This window comes from Tetrahymena thermophila (assembly GCF_000189635.1).
Source record: "Tetrahymena thermophila SB210 genomic scaffold scf_8254754, whole genome shotgun sequence".
NCBI lineage: Eukaryota > Ciliophora > Oligohymenophorea > Hymenostomatida > Tetrahymenidae > Tetrahymena > Tetrahymena thermophila.
Genome location: NW_002476514.1, coordinates 159,216 through 180,043, shown reverse-complemented (window position 1 = coordinate 180,043; position 20,828 = coordinate 159,216). Strand labels below are relative to the sequence as shown.

General features: G+C 20.9%; 8 protein-coding genes across 8 annotated transcripts; 4 read left to right on the top strand and 4 right to left on the bottom strand. All coding sequences in view use genetic code 6, as the record gives it.

Annotated features, from left to right (window-relative positions):
- Window positions 1-992: 992 nt before the first annotated feature.
- Window positions 993-2,289, top strand: TTHERM_00607220 (zinc finger, C3HC4 type (RING finger) protein; the record flags this gene model as incomplete). Its single annotated transcript, XM_001010561.4, has 5 exons — window positions 993-1,209; window positions 1,271-1,440; window positions 1,492-1,615; window positions 1,681-1,958; window positions 2,020-2,289. The coding sequence occupies exons 1-5, from the start codon at window positions 1,149-1,151 to the stop codon at window positions 2,287-2,289; spliced, it is 903 nt and encodes a 300-aa protein (XP_001010561.4). The 5' UTR covers window positions 993-1,148.
- Window positions 2,290-3,018: 729 nt separating this feature from the next.
- On the top strand, window positions 3,019-5,773 carry TTHERM_00607210 (eukaryotic aspartyl protease; the record flags this gene model as incomplete). Its single annotated transcript, XM_001010560.2, has 9 exons — window positions 3,019-3,223; window positions 3,285-3,445; window positions 3,579-3,742; window positions 3,823-3,887; window positions 3,969-4,189; window positions 4,497-4,582; window positions 4,910-5,146; window positions 5,198-5,476; window positions 5,533-5,773. 9 exons carry the CDS (start codon window positions 3,019-3,021, stop codon window positions 5,771-5,773), a joined length of 1,659 nt encoding a protein of 552 aa, XP_001010560.2.
- Window positions 5,774-6,360: 587 nt separating this feature from the next.
- On the bottom strand, window positions 6,361-7,404 carry TTHERM_00607200 (UBA/TS-N domain protein; the record flags this gene model as incomplete). The annotated part of the gene is made up of 1 exon (XM_001010559.3): window positions 6,361-7,404. The coding sequence occupies one exon, from the start codon at window positions 7,402-7,404 to the stop codon at window positions 6,361-6,363; it is 1,044 nt and encodes a 347-aa protein (XP_001010559.1).
- A 1,497-nt stretch (window positions 7,405-8,901) lies between these two features.
- On the bottom strand, window positions 8,902-9,948 carry TTHERM_00607190 (UBA/TS-N domain protein; the record flags this gene model as incomplete). The annotated part of the gene is made up of 1 exon (XM_001010558.3): window positions 8,902-9,948. The coding sequence occupies one exon, from the start codon at window positions 9,946-9,948 to the stop codon at window positions 8,902-8,904; it is 1,047 nt and encodes a 348-aa protein (XP_001010558.1).
- Window positions 9,949-10,691: 743 nt separating this feature from the next.
- Window positions 10,692-12,249, bottom strand: TTHERM_00607180 (FHA domain protein, putative; the record flags this gene model as incomplete). The annotated part of the gene is made up of 2 exons (XM_001010557.2): window positions 10,692-10,935; window positions 11,336-12,249. The coding sequence occupies 2 exons, from the start codon at window positions 12,247-12,249 to the stop codon at window positions 10,692-10,694; spliced, it is 1,158 nt and encodes a 385-aa protein (XP_001010557.2).
- A 1,627-nt stretch (window positions 12,250-13,876) lies between these two features.
- Window positions 13,877-15,110, bottom strand: TTHERM_00607170 (zinc finger protein; the record flags this gene model as incomplete). Its single annotated transcript, XM_001010556.2, has 2 exons — window positions 13,877-13,885; window positions 14,421-15,110. The coding sequence occupies 2 exons, from the start codon at window positions 15,108-15,110 to the stop codon at window positions 13,877-13,879; spliced, it is 699 nt and encodes a 232-aa protein (XP_001010556.2).
- Window positions 15,111-17,368: 2,258 nt separating this feature from the next.
- Window positions 17,369-17,713, top strand: TTHERM_000607169 (transmembrane protein, putative; the record flags this gene model as incomplete). Its single annotated transcript, XM_012796181.1, has 1 exon — window positions 17,369-17,713. The coding sequence occupies one exon, from the start codon at window positions 17,369-17,371 to the stop codon at window positions 17,711-17,713; it is 345 nt and encodes a 114-aa protein (XP_012651635.1).
- A 774-nt stretch (window positions 17,714-18,487) lies between these two features.
- Window positions 18,488-19,033, top strand: TTHERM_00607150 (hypothetical protein; the record flags this gene model as incomplete). Its single annotated transcript, XM_001010554.2, has 3 exons — window positions 18,488-18,612; window positions 18,667-18,756; window positions 18,805-19,033. The coding sequence occupies 3 exons, from the start codon at window positions 18,488-18,490 to the stop codon at window positions 19,031-19,033; spliced, it is 444 nt and encodes a 147-aa protein (XP_001010554.2).
- Between the last annotated feature and the right edge of the window lie 1,795 nt (window positions 19,034-20,828).

Sequence of the window (20,828 nt, the reverse complement as noted above, 5' to 3'; positions counted from 1 at the left end):
CTATTGCTTATGCATGATAAATGTTTCTGATAAAAAACAAAATTTATACTAAATGCCAAAATTTAAGCTTATTTTAAAAGCAAGAAAGTATTATTTTCATGATTGTTTGTTGATTTTATTTAGGTTTATTTAAAATAATTGTTATTAAAAATATGAATTTTATTTTTTAACTTTGCATAAGAAACTCAAAAAAGAATGTGGCTATTATAAATATTAGAAAAATACTTCCCTTAAAATAAAAACTATTAAATGAACTTCTTTCATCATCTTAATAAATCTAATGGGTCCCTTTATTCATCATGATTTTTTATTTTTTATCCTCTGTCAGTATTAATATTTTTGTAAATTTTAATTAAAATAATAAAGCTAATAGAAAATGGCGATAAAAAATTATAAAAATATTTCATAAAAAAAAATTGATTCAAAATAATAAAAATTAATGTCATTAAAAACTATAAGCCTTTCATCATATATGATGATTAACTTATTTAATTTTAATTCTTAATAGATATTAAATATGGATTATTTTATAAAATTAAACCTAATAAATTTAAATAAAGTGGCTATTGTAGATATTTGAAAAATAAATATATATTTTTTCTAAAATAAAAAATAAAACTCTAGGAAAGTGAATATTGTAAATCTTTGAAAAATAAATGTTTCCAAGATAATAAAATAACAAAAAAATGTTTAGGTTATACTAAATTTTAACTCAATTATATATACTCTAATTTTGTTTTATTTGTTATTGGCTTATTTCTTTTATCATTTGTTTCCTATTAAATAATAATGCAGAAATATTTTTATTTTTTTAATAAATTTAAATTATAAATAAAATAAAAATATATTTTAATCTATTTTAATGTAAAATAAAGAAAAAATTAATTTGATAGGAAAAATAAAAATATTTTAAACTTATTTGTTTTTTGCTTTTTCAAAATATGATAAAAAAGTTAAAAATTATATAGAAAAGAAAAAAATAAGGGAATTTATTTATTTCAGATATTCTAATAATATTTAATCTGTTTTTATCATCTTATTATTCTAAAATAATAAGCATTCATTCATTAATTATTGCATTATTTATTTGTCAAATTAATTAAATAGATCAAATTAAGTATAATTAAAAGTATTAATTCAATACAGAAATGAACTACGGTAATAACATTATTCCGATGAACTTTAATTAAGGAAGCTAGAATTACTATCGTACTACTTTATTATTTGATACCTACCTGAATAAAATAATATTGTATTATTTAATAAAAAGCATAATAAAATAATTAGGTGCCAGGATATTAATAAAGAATTGATTACAATAATAATAATAATTATTCTTAAATTAATGATGGAAATGCGACATAAAATGTTTAATAATTATATGATGAGCTTTGTTTACGATATTCAGAGCTTTTAGATCAAAATCAGATTATGAAAAAGGTATAATTGCTCATTTATTCAAATATAAATTATCATTTATTAATAATATAGGAAATAGAAGATAAAAACTATTTAATTGAAAGTCTTCAAGCAGCGAATAATGATCTTGCTTCTGAGAAAGAAATCTATCTGATTCAATTGAGAGAGTTGGAAAACAATAGAAATTTATGTGTTAGTATTAATTTAAATAAAAATTTTGATCACTATCTCATCTAATAAATATTAATGTATTTATAAAAGACAATGACAACTTTAGCTTCATCAGAGATAGTTAATAGGAAAAAAAGCAGATAGAGGAGATGAAGAAGTTTGAGAAAAAGAAATCTTAAAAATAAAATTAAGTTAGTAGCTAGCAAAGTTAAAATTAATATTAAGGCAATAATTAAAACAGACATATAAACAACTATCAACAAAGAAATTATAATTTAAGATAAAGATAATAGAATAATAATAACAGTAGATAAAATAATAATAATTTTGGTAATCTTAATTTAGATGTTGAGAATATGTCTTATGAGGTAATCACTTTCGAAATTTATTTTGCATTCTTTTATCTTTTTATTCAAATATTAATTTTAGTAACTACTTGAGCTAGAAAATTAAATGGGTAAAGTTCATACTGGTTTTACAAGGTAATAAATAGAAGCTTTGAATATTATTGAATTCGATGGATCTAAAATGTAGAACGTTGACAAGAGTTGCTCTATCTGCTAAAACGATTACGAAGACAAAGATAAACTTAGATTACTCAATCCATGCCTTCATTTAATGCACTAACAATGTGTAGATTAATGGCTTCTACAAAATAAAAAATGTCCAATTTGCTAAACAGAAGTTTAAATAGATTGATAAATATAAATAAATTCATGTTAACTTATAACTTTTAATAGTTATTTGCTTAAAAAAAATAATTTAAATTCCATTTATTATGTGTAATCAAATATTTTTTGCTTCTTTAACTAAAAAACTACTAAACAAATTGAATTCAATTTGGCCTTTTATTTGTTATAATATGATAAACTTCAAATAAAATACCTTTTTTGATCATATGATATTAAAAATATAATGTATTATTTCATTTAGTTTGTTTTCAATAATTTTCATTATTTTTAATTACAAACATATATTTTAGAATTAAATAATACTAAGATTTGTCTTAGAACCCAATTTTAAAAAAGGAGTAATTACATGAATAATCTGTTCCTGTATAAATCTATAAATAGGTCTTATATAAATTAGAATGGTAAAAACAACTGTCTAGACTGATACATAGCTTAGATTGGTTTAAATAAGTAATATTTAGGTATTTTAAATGAAGAAACAATCAAAAAATCAATAAAATTTTAATTGAAAGACAGAAAGATAGATAAAAAAGAAATACAAAGTAGTAAGATTTTAATAATTGTTTGTGTTTTAGATTTTCAATTAAATTGGTTTAAGAAATAATTATAACTTAAGTGATTAAAATTCATATAAAAGCAAATAATATAAGTTAAAAGGAGGGTAGATCAGTCAATCACTCACATTTTTTACTATTATTTATCTCTTAGTTAGCGTGATAATTAAGCATTATAGCAGATGATTATTCGATAGAGTTTATTAATTATCTTTTTTACTCTAGCTACTTGTCAAAAAGAATATAATCCTTAAATTCATAGAGTCCAATTAGGCGGAGGATTGAAATACTATTATTATTATGTAAATATTTACGTTGGGAGTCCTCCTCAAAGAGAAGCTCTTATAATCGACACGGGAAGTACTAAAACAATATTTCCATGTGTTGGTAATTTAGAATATTAAAAGAGAATTTGCAGCAACTGTAAATAAATCTATTAAAAATAAAGATTGCTAGAATAATAATTGCGGTTCACATTTGAATAAATATTTTGATTATAAATCGAGTTCTACATTTCATCCTTTAAAATGTCAAGAAAAATTTGAGAATTTTTAATGCTTTTGCAATAGTCAAGACCAAGATTAAATAAACTAATGCACTTTTGTTTAAGTAGGTAGATTACAATTAAATAATTTAAAATTTCTATTAAAATTATATTACCTCTTTTATTTAGTTTGAAGATTTAATACTTTTTAGCTTTATTTATTAAGAAAAAACTATTCAACACTTCTTTTATTAATAGGATTATATGGAAGGTAGTTCTTATAAAGGCTATTATATGATAGATTAAGCTATTTTTGGAGATGAATTATACCAAGCATATAGAAATGAAACATTAATAGAAACTTTAATCAAAGAAAAATATATTGATATTTAGACTTAGTTCATGTTTGGATGTGCCACAATGTAATATATAATATTGATATATGTTTTTATAATATTTTTTTAAAAATATTATTATTTTTCAAATACTTTTAAATAATTAGAGAAACAAAGTTATTTAAGACTCAAGATGCAGACGGGATACTTGGTTTAGGTCCTGAAACAAACTGTAAAACTTTAATTTTTAAAAGAATTTATATTTAATTAGATAAGAATATTATTAGACTTATTTAATAAATAATATTGATAGAACAAAACACATAACCGAATTTAATTGATATGGCATTTAGAACTCATAATCATATTAGTGAAAAGCTAGAATTTTCATTATGTTTAGGGATTGATTCAGGATATATGTAAATTGGTGGTTATGATACTTAAAATCATTTAAATAATGGTAACAACATCAAAATTAAATACGATACAAATCTAGTTAATGAGTAATATGGAATCAAAATCCACAAATTACAAGTAAATTAATCATAATATTTAAATTTCATAAAAGATTTTTTATTTTATTTATTTATAATTTTATTTAAGATGGTACTAATTTAAAAAAGCAACTAAATATTTAAAAGATTATTAAAAATGTTAAGTTTTCTTATAACCAACCTGATAAAATATTAAATAAATTAATATTTTCCCTGCTTATTTATAATTCCTAATTTATTACAAATATTTTGCAAAATAAAATACATTTGTCCCTACAACCACCTAAAATCTCCCCCTGAATTATTTCAGGCACATTAATTAATTTAATTTTGTAATATATTAAAAGATAGGAAATTAAACACTTGACGATGATTTTGCAACATTTATTGATTCTGGAACAACATATACTTATTTTCCTAATAAATACTACAAGTATATATTCTTTATTATTAAGTCATTCAATTTATTATCAATATTATATGAAATATTTAAATACTCTAATTACCATCTCTCGAATTAATTGATAACTTATATAGTTAATAAAATCAAAAAAGCTATATAAATTACATTAATTAATAATTAAAATTTTACTATAAAAATGAGATTGTTTACATGCTACAATACAAATTCATTAATTTGCCCATATAAATTTATGTATTTTTAGTCATTAATTAATTTTATTAATATTCAATTAATCTATTATATCATATTAGCATTATTTTTAATCAATAGATTTATTGTTTAATTTTAATGAATTAGCTTTATAATGAATTAAATAAATGAACATTGCAAAGATCCATAAAACTGTTTGGGTGACATGATCAAAGACAAATGCTATTTATACAATAAAACTAAAACTAATATAACTATTGAATAATTTTTTGATAGTTTTCCTACAATTAAACTACAGCTAGATGATGATTAAATATTTGAGTGGCCTTCTATGTATTACATGTATGAAACGAAATAATATAAATTCTGTATTTCTATTGAAAGGTAACAAAGATTTAATCTATTTTTATAACCAATTTTATTTATTTATAATAGCGGATCTGCTACTCTTGGGTAGACTTTTATGAGATATAATGACATTTTGTTTGATAGAGAATCTAAGTAAATATAAATTAATTAGGCTTTTTGTAGTGAATATGTATTTGGAGATAAAGAAATACACAATATTAGTATTGATGAAGATCCTAAACCTATAAATGAGACTGTATAATAAAATGATTATATAATTTTAGCAATAATTGTAATAGTTGGCATACTTGCATTAGCAGTTCTAGTATTTTTAGGAATTAAAAAGTGCAAAAAGCATCAAGAATTGTAAAATTTCTTATGATTTATAATTTATTTAAAATATATTTAAAAATATCATTTAGGCCTTCTGATGAGAAAATTATGATCAAGAAAGAAAACGATGATCAAAATAAAGGCATTTAAAAAGGTAATAATGATATTGAGAAACAAAAAGGGAATAAATTTTAAATAGGAGATAATGAAGACTAAAATATTGAAATGGCCTATAAAGATATTTACTAGGAAAAATTAGATGAAGAAGACAATTCAAAAGTCAAATAATAATTAGCTGAATTCTAAAAGTTTAATTTCGAGACAAATTGAGTTTTTATATTATGTTTGTATTTGTAAATAGATTTTTGATTTTACTGTCTTTAATATTATTTTGTTTATAAATAAATTCATTTAAGATGATTTCATTCATATTTATCTTATAAAACATTTAAAGTATAAATAAATTTCAATAAAATAATTTGAAATATGCAATGTATGAGATAGAAAAAATAAAAAATAGACTTACTATCAATGATTGTTTTTAATAAGAATTTGATATAAGTGATATTTATTCCTCATTAATAATATATTTATATATATAATATTAATAACTTTATCAAATTATTTACGAATTAATTATTTTATTTACTAATAATTCATTTATCCAAAATATTTTTTTATTTGAATATTAATAATAATATTGATTTAAAGTTATTAATTTTGATGCCAACCACCCACCCTTTAGATTTAACTCATTTTATTCTTTCTAAATTATTATTCATTCTGAATTTTAGAAAGAGATCTAACTCATGAATATATTTTCATGCTTTCAATTTATTTTATTATTTTAAGGAGCTAAAATGAGTTATAAAATTGCTTCCTTAATTAAGTTATTGTTAGATTGATTAATTGGTTTTTCAATTTTCAATCACTGCTAAATAAGATTTGCTTCCAATGAAATCCTCCTTCATAATGTTGAAGAAACACTTAGAAGTCATGATCTTCTTAGCATTTTGTTCTACCAAACGAGCTTAGAGTAAACGGTCACTGGTAACATAGAGGATACCATTTTAGTTCTCCAAACTTTCTTAAGAAGCAAAATGAACAATAGCATCATCAGCTATGTAGAATTAAGGTCTTGCACTTATCAATTTGAAATCTTAAGAGGCAAATCCAGCACAAGCTTTTTCGTCTTTAACTAACTTTGAGTTATCAAAAACCAAGACGATTTCAATTTGGCTTCCATAGCAACTTTAAAACAAATTCAAAAGAGTTGCAATATTCTACTCAATTTTTTTGTAATTGCCATTCTTGGCTAATTTAAGGAAGTTTGATTCTAAGAAAAAGCAATTGTTGCAGTCAAGATAGAGCTTTTGGATTTCTCCCTTTGAGAATGTCTTGCAAAGTTGAAGATTTTGGAGGATTAACTTATGCTTTAAGTGAGAAAATGCTTTTTGCTCATCTCCTTCATTTTTCTTGAGAGCTCTGAAGTTTTTCTTGACATCTTCAAATCCTTCTTGAATCATCTTTTGATTGAAATCTTTGAATTGAGGGAATTCTTCGATCATTTTTTAGAGTTTTTGTTACTTACGCTCTAAAGCTCTTTCATTTTTTTTTTGCTCTTTATCAACATTAGGTTTCTACTTTTTATCAGCCTTGCACTTTTTGTTGCATTTTTTAGATTCAGTTTCCATTAAATCTGATTGATTTTGAGAATCTTTTTACTTTTTAATTTTCTTTTGAGGAGCTTCTTTGATAAATTGAAGAGCAAGATTGAGATCTCCCTTATTCTTTTTGAGAGCTTTAAGTATTTTTTTGTCATCTTCGAACCCTTCACTTTTGATAGCTTGGTATTGATTTTGGTAACCAAGGCTTTCAATCTTAGCTTGAATCCTTAAGATACATTTTTCACATTTTATTTTTTTGAACTCTTCTTAGTTTATGGAAATAATTTCGCTCATTTTTTTTTATTATGATTTAAGTTGATTGTTTTTTGAAATTAATTGTTTTTATTTTATTGTTTAATTATTAATAAACTTATTAATTTTTGAGACAAGTTTTTAAAGGCAAAGAAAAATGTATAGAAAAATAGAAAATGATAGCAGAATGAAAGCAAATCCATACTACTTCTTAGAATTTTTGATCAGAATTATATATATTGATAAATAAAAAATCTTTTCCATAGTATTGATAATATTATGATAGATAACTAGTTTTTAAAAATAATTAGATTAAAGAGGGATTTTCTATTTTATGTTAATATAGAATTAAGTAAGTGATATATTTTTCTATATAAAAATTAATGTATTTTATGACTTTCAAAATAAATTAATTCTTTTAATGTTTTATTTAAGATTCAATATTATTAAATGTATAAGTAAGTTGTCTTCAAAAAAACAAAAAAGAAAAATATAAATAAAATACATTTTATCATATGAATTATTAAAGTTAAAGCACTATTTATATTATCTTAAAAATATATGTTTTAGAGGAAAACTTTAATAATATTTCTAAATTATATTAGGCATATATTATTTAAATTAAAATAATCAATTATTAAATACTTAAAATTTAATAAACTCTAAAAAAATTATCAACCAACTTTTCATTGATAAGTCAAACTAATAAAAAGTTTAATAAAAATTCTTAATTTTTTATACTATAATTTTTATATTTTGTATTTTATCAGTAAATATTTCTATTTGATGAAAAAAATTATATTTTTTTAAATACTTTAAATTTTTTAGTTTTAAAGATGGATGTTAAAATATGAGAAACAATATTATAAAACTTTTTTATTTATATTTTTATCAAATTATATTTATTTAAAGTTAAATCTTGAAACTTTATTTATTAATTAATTTAGATTATAATATAGTTTTAAACTTACTAATTAATTGACTTATCTAAAAAATTATTTTTCATTTAAAAATTTATATTTTTTAAAGTATATTAATTTATATTATTTAAAAAAGATAATGCTTAGTTAGTTAGTTAATTTGTTTTAAATATTTTAAACAAACATTACTTTTAAGATTCTAAAAAAAGAAATTCATTTAATTTTTGTTCAATATTTATAATTCATAACAAGATTAATTTGTAAATGATATATATATGTATATTTATGTATATGATTATTTATATATAATAATAATAACTTTATCAAATTATTTTAGAATTAGTTGTTAATAATTCTTAGATCCAAAATATTTTTGTTATTTGAATATTAATAATAATAATATTGATTTAAAGTTATTAATTTTGATGCCAACCACCCACCCTTTAGATTTAACTCATTTTATTCTTTCTAAATTATAATTCATTCTGAATTTTAGAAAGAGATCTAACTCATGAATATATTTTCATGCTTTCAATTTATTTTATTATTTTAAGGAGCTAAAATGAGTTATAAAATTGCTTCCTTAATTAAGTTATTGTTAGATTGATTAATTGGTTTTTCAATTTTCAATCACTGCGAAATAAGATTTGCTTCCAATGAAATCCTCCTTCATAATGTTGAAGAAACACTTAGAAGTCATGATCTTCTTAGCATTTTGTTCTACTAAACGAGCTTAGAGTAAACGGTCACTGGTAACATAGAGGATACCATTTTAGTTCTCCAAACTTTCTTAAGAAGCAAAATGAACAATAGCATCATCAGCTATGTAGAATTGAGGTCTTGCACTTATCAATTTGAAATCTTAAGAGGCAAATCCAGCACAAGCTTTTTCGTCTTTAACTAACTTTGAGTTATCAAAAACCAAGACGATTTCAATTTGGCTTCCATAGCAACTTTAAAACAAATTCAAAAGAGTTGCAATTTTCTACTCAATTTCTTTGTAATTGCCATTCTTGGCTAATTTAAGGAAGTTTGATTCTAAGAAAAAGCAATTGTTGCAGTCAAGATAGAGCTTTTGGATTTCTCCCTTTGAGAATGTCTTGCAAAGTTGAAGATTTTGGAGGATTAACTTATGCTTTAAGTGAGAAAATGCTTTTTGTTCATCTCCTTCATTTTTCTTGAGAGCTCTGAAGTTTTTCTTGACATCTTCAAATCCTTCTTGAATCATCTTTTGATTGAAATCTTTGAATTGAGGGAATTCTTCGATCATTTTTTAGAGTTTTTGTTACTTACGCTCTAAAGCTCTTTCATTTTTTTTTTGCTCTTTATCAACATTAGGTTTCTCCTTTTTATCAGCCTTGCACTTTTTGTTGCATTTTTTAGATTCAGTTTCCATTAAATCTGATTGATTTTGAGAATCTTTTTACTTTTTAATTTTCTTTTGAGGAGCTTCTTTGATAAATTGAAGAGCAAGATTGAGATCTCCCTTATTCTTTTTGAGAGCTTTAAGTATTTTTTTGTCATCTTCGAACCCTTCACTTTTGATAGCTTGGTATTGATTTTGGTAGCCAAGGTTTTCTATCTTAGCTTGAATCCTTTAGATACATCTTTCGCATCTAGTTGGCTATACTTCTAATGGTTAACTTAAAAATATATTTTGATTCATTTTGATTTTATTATTATGTTAAGTGATTGATTGTAAAGTAGTTTCTATTATTGATTTATTTTTATGTTAATTAAATTATTATTTGATTTCGTCTTGGTGAATTTAGTTTTTAATGTGCCAATAATTATATAGAAAAATAGGGTATTTTCATTTGTAAATTAATTAATTATATTATCTGTTAAGAATCAAGCAGATTATTCTTATAATTTTCTTGATCAGAATTTATATACATAAATAATTAATAAATCTTAGTAAAATTTAAAAAAATAAAGTAGACACTGATTAAAAGAATTAATTCAAATATAATCTATATCAAATTTTAACAAAATCTATTATTTTATGATAAATAATTGTTTTCTATAAGAAAATAATAATAAAATTGCTTTATAAGTTATATTGGCGTTTAATATTGTAAGTAATTATTTAGTTTCTTGTTTTAGGATTTATTTGAAAAAACCTTCACCGTATTTTGAATAAAGATTTTATTAAAAGGATGAAAATAAATAATAGGCATTGATTATATATTAAAGTTTTAGCATAAATTGTTACTTATTTCGCTCATTAAATATTATAATCAGAGGATTATTAGAATTATAGTAATAATAATTAATTATACATTTACATAGATATATAAATTAAGGTATTATAATAAATATTAATTCAGATATAACCTGCTTGTCTTGAATTATTAATTATATACAATTTTTTAGTATTCAATAATAACTATATCATTAAATACAATTTCACTTTGACTAATCAATCATTTTGTTATTTTTTTAAAGCAACTATTTGCACTTTTAAATATATTCCTAATATTCTTAAATAGAAGGAAATATCTTCTTTATTACTAAAGCTTAACTAAAGTAACTACAATAAAATATGTATATAATAAATAAAATACTAACTACAACACTAGTCATTGCAAATGAAAAGAAAAAATAAGTAATAAGCACAGACACATCTACTTTACTTTCCTAAACAGCTCTCCTTTTTTATTAAAATAATTAATTATTAAATAATTTTAATTCTTAAAAATTTATGACACTATTAGATAAAATGTATGTTTGTTCTTAAAATGTAAAACAAATTTTATTTATTCAACTCTAATATTTTTATTTTTTATTAAAAAAAAATCTATATTAATCAGATAATTTGTATTATTTTCTCTTATTTCAATAGAATTAGAAGTTTAAAAAATATTTAAGAATTAGAGATGATTTTAAATTAAATTTGTTTATTTGAAAGTATTTCGAAAATAAGTTGAAAAATTTTTAGAAAGAAATGAAATTTTGTATATTCTTCTTTCATTCAACAATTTAATAGAAATGAATAGATGAATTAGTAAAAAAGGTTAGTAAGTTAGCTTATTAATTAATTAATTATTTACTGGAATAGTATTACTGAGATAATAAATAGAACAAAGATTAAGATAAAGAACAATGAGTAGGGCTAAGATTGTCTAATAAAGTTTTGTTTGACAACTTATGCAGGATTTGCTTGAGTGATCATTTCAAATTATATTCTGTAGGATTCTTTGCACAGCTCACATTGAACTTGTAAAGGAAAACTTTACTCAATTTAGTTATTTATTTTTTTCTCTATATAATACCATAAACATTGATGATGGATATATTTAAGTGATCCATTGCAGCTGCAAACATTTTAAAGCTAACCTGTTTCTGAATCACTTTGAGAATCTAAACATATTCTGCAATATACTTATTCCTCTGCTTTATTTTCTCTATTGTCTTAACAAAACCTATTATCTTTCACATTTTTCATTTCTAAACAAACGAAATCTGTTTTTTCAAATTAAGAATTTCCACTCTGACAAACTAAATTTGGCGAAGAGCATATTTTTGTAAGATAAGGAGATCTAATTTTATTTATATTTCCTATTTATTATTTTTAATCAGGACGATCTAGATCTTGAGAAGACCTATATGATTTTTAAATATTTTATTCATATTTGCTACTAATTAATATATTTTTTTTTTATTTTTAGTCATGTTGATGCTATTTGCAATTCAAATTGGAATCTTCGTTTGAATTTATTTCAGTTTGAATTGTTATTTAATTTAAATGTCCAATATTATCATCCGCTAAGCCTTTTTCTTTAGATACTTAATAGGAATCTAAACTTTCCTTAAGATTTTTATCTAACTAGACTAATGAAATAGGTAAATGAGAAGTCATTTTTTATGTAATTAAAAAAAAATCAATTAATTTATTATTTTTTATTACCTTCAATTTTATTAAATATTTTTGCAATAAATCTTTACTGTATCTCAAGCATCCCATTCACTTTTTGAAGTTTTAAATGAATTAATCTGATAAGGATTATTAAAAATTGTTTTTTCATATTTCTTCTCTATTAATTTATTCATTCATTTTTACATCAGAAATTTGTTAGATCATTCAAAAAATTGTTTGTTACTTTACATGAATATCTGTATATATTAATTTTTGTTATTTTGTTTGTTTGTTATTTACTTTTGAAATATTCAAAATATGCCATAATTTTTTTTTACAACACCAATTTTAATTCAAGCTAAAAACCCATCTATAAATTTATCTTAAATTGTTACATTCATTTTTTTGTTTTTTGCTTTTATATTTAATTTTTTACTCCTATCCAATAAAGTTACTTGAAAGAAAAGTAAATGTCTCAAAATTAAGTTAAGCCTCAAAATGATAATCAATTAAAATATAAAAATTAAGCATTCAAAAATTATTTTAATATCAAATTTTTAATTTTGATATGAGTTGGGAGTATCTGAAGAATTTCTCTTATCTAAAAAAGATAATAAAATTGATAGTTATGAGATATAATTATCTCCTAATAATTTTTCAAAATTCATCCTTTCTTTGTTTTTTCAATATTTATTTGTTTCATGTACTTGAACCAAATTAAAATGACTTGTAATTAATTTTTGAGATAGGAAAAAGAGAAAATCAAAATAAGTATCTAAAATATTTATTATTAATTAAGGAAAAACCAAATACATTTTTACTTTTACTAATAAAAAGTAATTATTTATAAAATGAATGAAAAAATATATCCACTATAAATTTTTCTTCACTAAATGATTTATCAAAAATTAGTTTCCCTAAAATATGTTTAAGAGATAACTACCTAAATTTTAATAATTTCTTATTGAGTATGAAAGTATGAGCAAAAAGTATAAGGTTTTATATAAAAATTTAAATTGATAAATATGTAATTAATAGATCAATAAAAAGTAAAGATAGAACTAAAATAATGCTATAAATATATTCTATATTTATAAAATATTTTATTACTAAAATAAATACTAAAAACGATACCGACTCTTCATCGATAATCGAAAAAATACTTTGTGGTACTGTTATTTTTTGAAAAAATTTTTCAAAATTTCGGAATAAATGGTGAAAATTTAAATGGGTGAGAATTAATGAGGATTTACGGTATATAATATTTAAGTACAAAAATATATTATAAATAAACTTTACCTTTTTATATATTGAAATAAGTATTAACCATAATTTTTATTGTAAATAATAAATTAAGAACATATATGAATAGAAACGAAATTTTGTTTTAATATAGATTATGTACATAAGTAGAAATAAACAAAATAATGATTAATTTTCATAGAGTAATTTACTAAAGTGATATCTTATTTAATTTGTTCGTTTTTTAATTCATTTTGTTACTTCAATATTTTGTTATTAAATTTATTATTAATTATTTTTTTACTGGCAGATATTAACATAGTCTTCTTTCTTTTTAAATATTTTAAGAAGTGCTACTTTTCTTCTTAGTCCTGCTTTTATAAAGATGTGTATCAAAACTAAGAAGCTAGCAAAACAGGCAGTTGTAATAAAAGAGACAAATATATAAAATAGAAAACCTAATGTTGATGACTTTTAACTCTAACTTTCTTGCTCAATCAAACTATTTTATACGTTTTAAAATATTAATTAATAGAAAGTTTTTAAAATTCTGTAAGATCAAAAATCCTTTTTGGTGAAATTAAGTTTTTATTTAAGTTTATTCTTAAAATGCAATTTTAATTTTTTCAAATAAACTCTTTTCTAATAAAGTCTAAAAATAATTTCTATTTAAGAGTTTATTCTCATATTTATTTAAATTTTTGGATAATTTTTGTATTAGAAATAAATGAGTGAAGAAATAATAAAAATATCAATCAATTAACATTTTCATTGAGTAAGTTTATTAGAAATTAATTAAAAGTTTTTAATTTTACTGGTTATTTAATCAAATAATTAAATTTTCTTTTTCTTTTTAAAGGAAGTTAAATTAAAGATAATTCAGGTTTAAAAATGATTAATTGATTTATTTATTACTTGATAATGAGTAATGCTATGGCGGCATTAACTGTAAATAAACTGAGAAAGATGAGGATTTATTTAATCTAGTCTTTTATGCTTTATTTGAATTTATCTAAGCTTTAAAATGCGCATTTTACTCCAACGTTAATTCTATAAGGATTCTTGCACAATTCACATATAAATTACTGTTTGTTTCTTTCAAATTCATCTAATTTAACTTTACTAGAAAGCTGCAACCAAAGGCAATTTTTATGGATGTACTATAAGGAACCTTTACACTCGCAAACATTTAGAAGTTCTGTTTCAGAGCATTAATCTATCTGTCCATCCAAGCAAATTCTGCATATTTATTACTCTTCTTCTTAATTTCTGCTTTCATTTTTACCTTAAAGTTATTATTCTATATCACCTTTTTGAAGTTTGTTTTGGCTAATTTCTTTTACTTCTACAAGCTAGATCTCTTTGCTGTTTTTTATATTTTCATTTTACTCTTGTTAATCTATATTTTTTTGGCTATTATTCTTTTATTTATTATTTATGTCATAACCATCAAGCTAAATATTCACGTTTTCACTTGGAATCTCTTGACTTTACATTGTTAATTGGTTGTCTTGAGAGTTTATTTTTATAAATGGCTATTCATGATTATTGTTACATGTTCGGTTTTAATTATTCGAATCAGAGTTGTTTATCACCTATTTCTAGCTAAGTCTCACAACTTTTGTCTAAATGCAACTTAAGGGATTTTCAACTTCAATATTGATATTGCTCCTTTGTATTTACTCCTAACTCCTTGATGGTTATTAATTATCAATATTGTTCTACATTTGATTTAATATCTTATTTATTTTAAAGAGTCTAACTTAATTAATATAAAGAATTATTAATCATTAATTTTTTAATCTATGTTATTAACATCAAATTTTTATTCTTGAAATGGATATAAATTTATCTTTCTACTTTAAAATAATTCAAAAAAAAACAATTTGCTTGAATAAACGGAATTTTATATCATAAATCATAATACTTAAACCATAATAATTCTAAAAGCAATAATTGAAAAATTTTAATTTTCTGTTTTTTGATTTGAAATAAATACTAGCCTGAAATAATTAATTTCTAAAATCTTTTAATTTTTAAATTCTAATTAAACGCCTCTCCTAATATGCATAAAAATAGACAATATTGTTAATTTATCAAAGAAAAAATAATTATCTATGTTAATATATCTCGAGTTTTTTTCATATTAAATTTCTCTAAAATAATTTAAAAAAATTATTTTTCCATTGATATTTCAATCAGTTTAATTGGTTTTATCTTTTTCCTATTAAATAAAAAATAAATTTTCATAAAATATAAATATTTTTAAATAGTATTTTTTTTGTAAAATAACCTGTTTAATCTATTATTTATATAAAATATTGGAAAAATAATAATTTAATATATTTTTTATAGTATTTCATGAACATAAATAATAAATAAAATTTCTTTTAATTTAATAAAATTAAATATTTGCTTTATTTTACATGATATTTCACAAAAAATTAAGAATATAGTTTAAACACTTTTCTATTTGCTTTTGTTTATTATTAAGATAGAGTGTTTAGGAAAAGGATACTGGTTATAATATTTAAGTGAATGAATTAGTAGATAAAAATTATTTGAAATTTAATATTTTTTGCTTTTTGATTGAAGTAATATGCAAATATTATTCATAAAATATATATATTAATAAAGTATTTATCTATTTATTTATATATTAGTAACTAATATTTTTTTTGGTTTATAAATATATTTTTAAAAATTCATTTTTTATTTTTATGCATTTTAATATAAATATTTTATCTATTTATTTATGAGCATGATTATTTTTATTCATATTCTATGAATACATTATTTACTTACTAATATTTTTAAATGCTCAATATTATGTATTATTATTGTATGTTATTTTATTGCCAATACATATGATAATTTTAGAAAATTACTTCAAAAAAACACTAAATTGACTACTGCCTACATGAATGAGATGATTTAAGGCTACTTTGCTAATTATTTTTATTATTTTTATATCATTGTTACTATTTAAACATTCATGTAGCATGTATGTATGCTTACTTACTTTCATATTAACTTGTTGACTTTAATAAGTATTATTTTTGATTTAATGAAGCAATATTATGGCTATATAATTGGGTAATTAATAAAAATGAATAGTAATCGAATAAAAAAACTTGAGCTTAAACTCATATTTTAAATTGAGTGAAAGAGATTTCATTTTGCTTAAGCCTATTTTGCTATTTAGAGGTTCTTTTTAGAGATGTAGACATCAAAATAAAGGAAGATAGTAAAAAGATTATATCCAAGCATGATGAAAGAAAAGAGAGCTGTGGTGCAAAAGAATCCGATTAAGAGGTAGCTTAAGGTAACTTGTATGCTATCTTTGAAATCGCTACTCTTTTTATCAATTTCATTTATTTTATTAGAAGAATTTTTAGATAAATAGCTCTTCAAATCGAATTGCTCTATTGAAGGAAATTTACTATCTATTTATTAAGTAGTAGAATTCTAGCTTTACTAGTCTTCAATTGTTTACAACTAAGGATGGTTTAAGCTGTTTTGATAGCAAATATACTCTTTAATATGCTTATTCACTACATATGAAGTGTAGAATGACAGAGCAAAAATCACAACCAAGAACATAAGAATTTTCTTCTTTTAAGTGGCTTTTTGTTTGATATAGTTGGCAGGGTTGAAGTAGACCCTTTTAGAAATGCTTAGTCTGTATTTAGATTAACAGAGTTCACATTTAGAGTGGAATTCCTTCTCAAGCTACACGCTATCTTTAAACTAAAGCTGCAGTTAAACTTCAAGGCAATTAACATGAAGTTTGGAAATTGATCCCTTGCAATTGCAGTAGTTCCCTAGTTTTCCAGACATTCTGTCTTCACTTTCTTCTAAGCATATTCTACATCCAATGCCTTAATCTTCTTCTTCTTGCCTATCTTGCTCAAGAGGCTTAGTGTTATCACTTTTTTAATGATGCTACTTTTTAGCTAAATTGTTCTCAAAACACTCCTAGCCCATGGTGGTTTGTTGGCTATCATCTAATGATAACTTGGAATCTGAAGGCTTATCGTCCTTAAATTATTAGTTTTTTCTTCTGCTAAACATCTAAAGCATTTACTTATTTATCTGTTTGATGTATTTTTGTAAGAAATACAGTGATGACTTTGTCAAAAACTTAATTTATTATTTAAAAATTTTTTATTATTATAATTCTTCTATTTTACATTTTCATCAATAGAGTTATAATCCACTTAAAAGTTTTAAATTTCTTTTGCTTTCTCAATAAATTTTGATAAACCCAATCAGCCTCTGCATTGAATATTCACTAAAATAACAATCTATTTATAAATAAATCAAGTGATTTATTTGATTTCTTATTTATTATTCGCTATAACTATATTTTTTTCTTTTTAGATTAGAAATAAAAGAATTAATAAATGACTTTAATAAATAAATTAATAATAAAAACATATTTACGTTTTTAATTAATATATTAATATTTGTTGAAATTTATTTATTTTTCATTTATTTTGTTATTTTCGTTATACCTTTCTTGATTGCTTTTAATATTGAGTATTTTTTACTGAAGTTTTCGTTAGCAATAATTAAATGGAATTATTTATTTAATCATACTAATAAAAATAAATTTTAAGAATATTATTCACAAAAATTCAATTTTATTTTAGATTAATAATAAAAAAGCAAGCTTTATTTAAAAAAAATAATATTATTAATTTTTGAAAGAAAAGCTAGTAATTAAATAATTACTTAAATAAAGAGAGAGAGAGACTATTTATATAGATTTTTTGTTTTTTAATCTGAGTTTTTTTTGAGTTATTTGAATTACAAATAGAAAAAAATATAAAAAATTAAAATATTTTTTATTATTTTCTAGAATTTAAAGTTAAAATATCAATTAAATTTAGTTAAAAATTTAACAAAAGTATCATTAATTTTTGACATTAATAATAAAATTTCTACTTGATTTGAAGAATAAATTAATTAACTCACTTTTATAATTTTTGCAAATGAATATTCATTATGAAGTAGAACAAAAATTAAATTTGATTTGTTTTAGATAATAAAAAATCCTTAGTAATTGTTAATAAATCTTATATTTTTGATAAATTTATTGATGAGCAAAGAAATACAAAATAATTAAACAAATAATTCAATCAAATTACTTTAGCTTTATTTAAAGGATCAAAAGTAGGCTTTAAAACTTGGCTTTAATTCTACTAAAATACAACTTTATTTAGAGTAAATAGTTTAAATAGGGAGAAATAATTTACAACAATATTTATAATTACAAAGATAAAAGAATTATGGCTAGGCTTGCTTAAAAAATTTTTAAATTGCTTTGGTGCAGTTTTAGGATCTTAAAAATCTCACACTCGAAATGATGTAAAATGATAAAATTAAATAAAATAATAAAATCAACTTCTTAAAAAGTAATTGCAAGATTTAAGGATAGCATATGGAATAATTCATCAGTTCGCTTCATAGTTGCCCTAATATAAAATATCTTCATTTAAATTTCAAGTGGGTTAATATTAAAAAAATTGATTTTACAATAATGAGAATTTACTCTTTATAAATAGACTTAGTTATCTACAATAGAAGAATATCTTTTCTAATATTCACAAAATGTAAAATTTAACATCCTTAAAGCTAAATTTGAGGTAAAAATAATAAATATTGATTACAATTTAAAAATTGATTCATTATTAATAATAAGTAACTGCTATATCACAGATGATCTCTGTTCAATTATGCTTAATGACATATTAAAAATAAACAATCTTTCTAAACTATTTATTGACTTTGAGTAAATTTATTTTTCATTTAATGAAATAATATTTTGGGATTAATTTATTAATTTATAAATTTATGAAAAATATTATTAAATATTTGATAATTTCAAATTTATGAATAGATAAAATAGGCTTAAAAGTTTTCCATAATTAAATTAAACTAATAAAAATTTGAAATCTTTCACTATAATACTAAGGTAATTTAACAACAAATAAAATATAAATCAAACTATTGAATAAACTTGTATTGTTTTGACCAAATTGCTTTAATTATATTAAAATAGTTAAAATTATATCAAGACTTCCAATTAAAGATAAATTAAATAATGGAATTTTCCAAGCTTGACAAGGCTTTCAATCCATTTAGAGTATCTATTTTATTCTTTTAAAAGATAGAAATATTAAATGTTAATTTTTATAAATAAAAATTACAGTAATAATGAAATAAATGATGATAATCAGTTTATTTTTAGGAATATAGAATAACTACTAAATTAGTTACTATTTTTTGAAATAGATTTAAGGTAATTATGTTTTTAATTTATTAAAGCATAAAATAGATGTTCTAAATTAAATAATTTAATAATAATCATTTTTAATATTATAAATTGTTCAATTTATTGATAAAATAATATTTGACTTGCTTATATTTAAAATTAAACTAATTTTATAGTTTAAATTAGGTTTAATTATAAGGAGTGACAGTAATTTGCCATTATTTAAAAATGCTAATTTAAGCTAGACTTGTTTACATTTACTTGTAAGTTTCTTTGAGGATGCAATTACAAGAATTAATATTATGTTTATTATTAAAAATGAAGGGAATTTGAGAGTATTTAAGCTTTAAAAAAGATCATAAATATATTAAGAGATTTAGATTATTTAGAAGATTTTTACATAAACAGCACCAAACAAATTGATTCAGGAATATTCGATCTAACTTAATATTAATAATTAATATAAAAATGTAGAATTTAAAATCTTATTAATACTAATTTTGATATTGCCGCCTTATAGAAAATTACTTTTGATAAACATGTATCTTCTCACTTAGTTTTTTCTTCACTTTTTACATTTTGGGATCTATATTTGAGCTGAAAGATTATATTATCAGTATTGTATATTTTCTTAATATTAAATGTAAATACTATTCTTTACTATATTATCAAATAATAACTTATAAATAAAGTCAATAATTTACAGTATAATATAGTTTTTAATTCAATATTTACAACGTATCATATTATTTTCTCAACTGTCTTTTTGTTTGTTTAATGTTTAATTTATAGAAAATATATTCTGTAAATACTCAATAATGAAGATCTCCCCCTAGCCTAATCACAAAATTAAAATTCAATAATTTAAAAATATAAGATATCATGAAAATAAAATTAAAAAGGGTTATTAATTAATGAGGATTGATAATATATGTAAAAAGTATGTAAATTTATTCAAATAATAATTTTATAAATTATTAATCATTTTATTATTAATAAATATTATTTTTAATATTCACTTTTAAAGAAAATTTTGGATTTTTAAAGATTAATTATTTTAAAAATATGTAGAAAAATAAATAATATAATTTATTTTTGCTAAGTTTTTATTTTTTTAGATAAGAATATTTCAGGATTAACTTCTATAATCAAAATTAATAAGCTA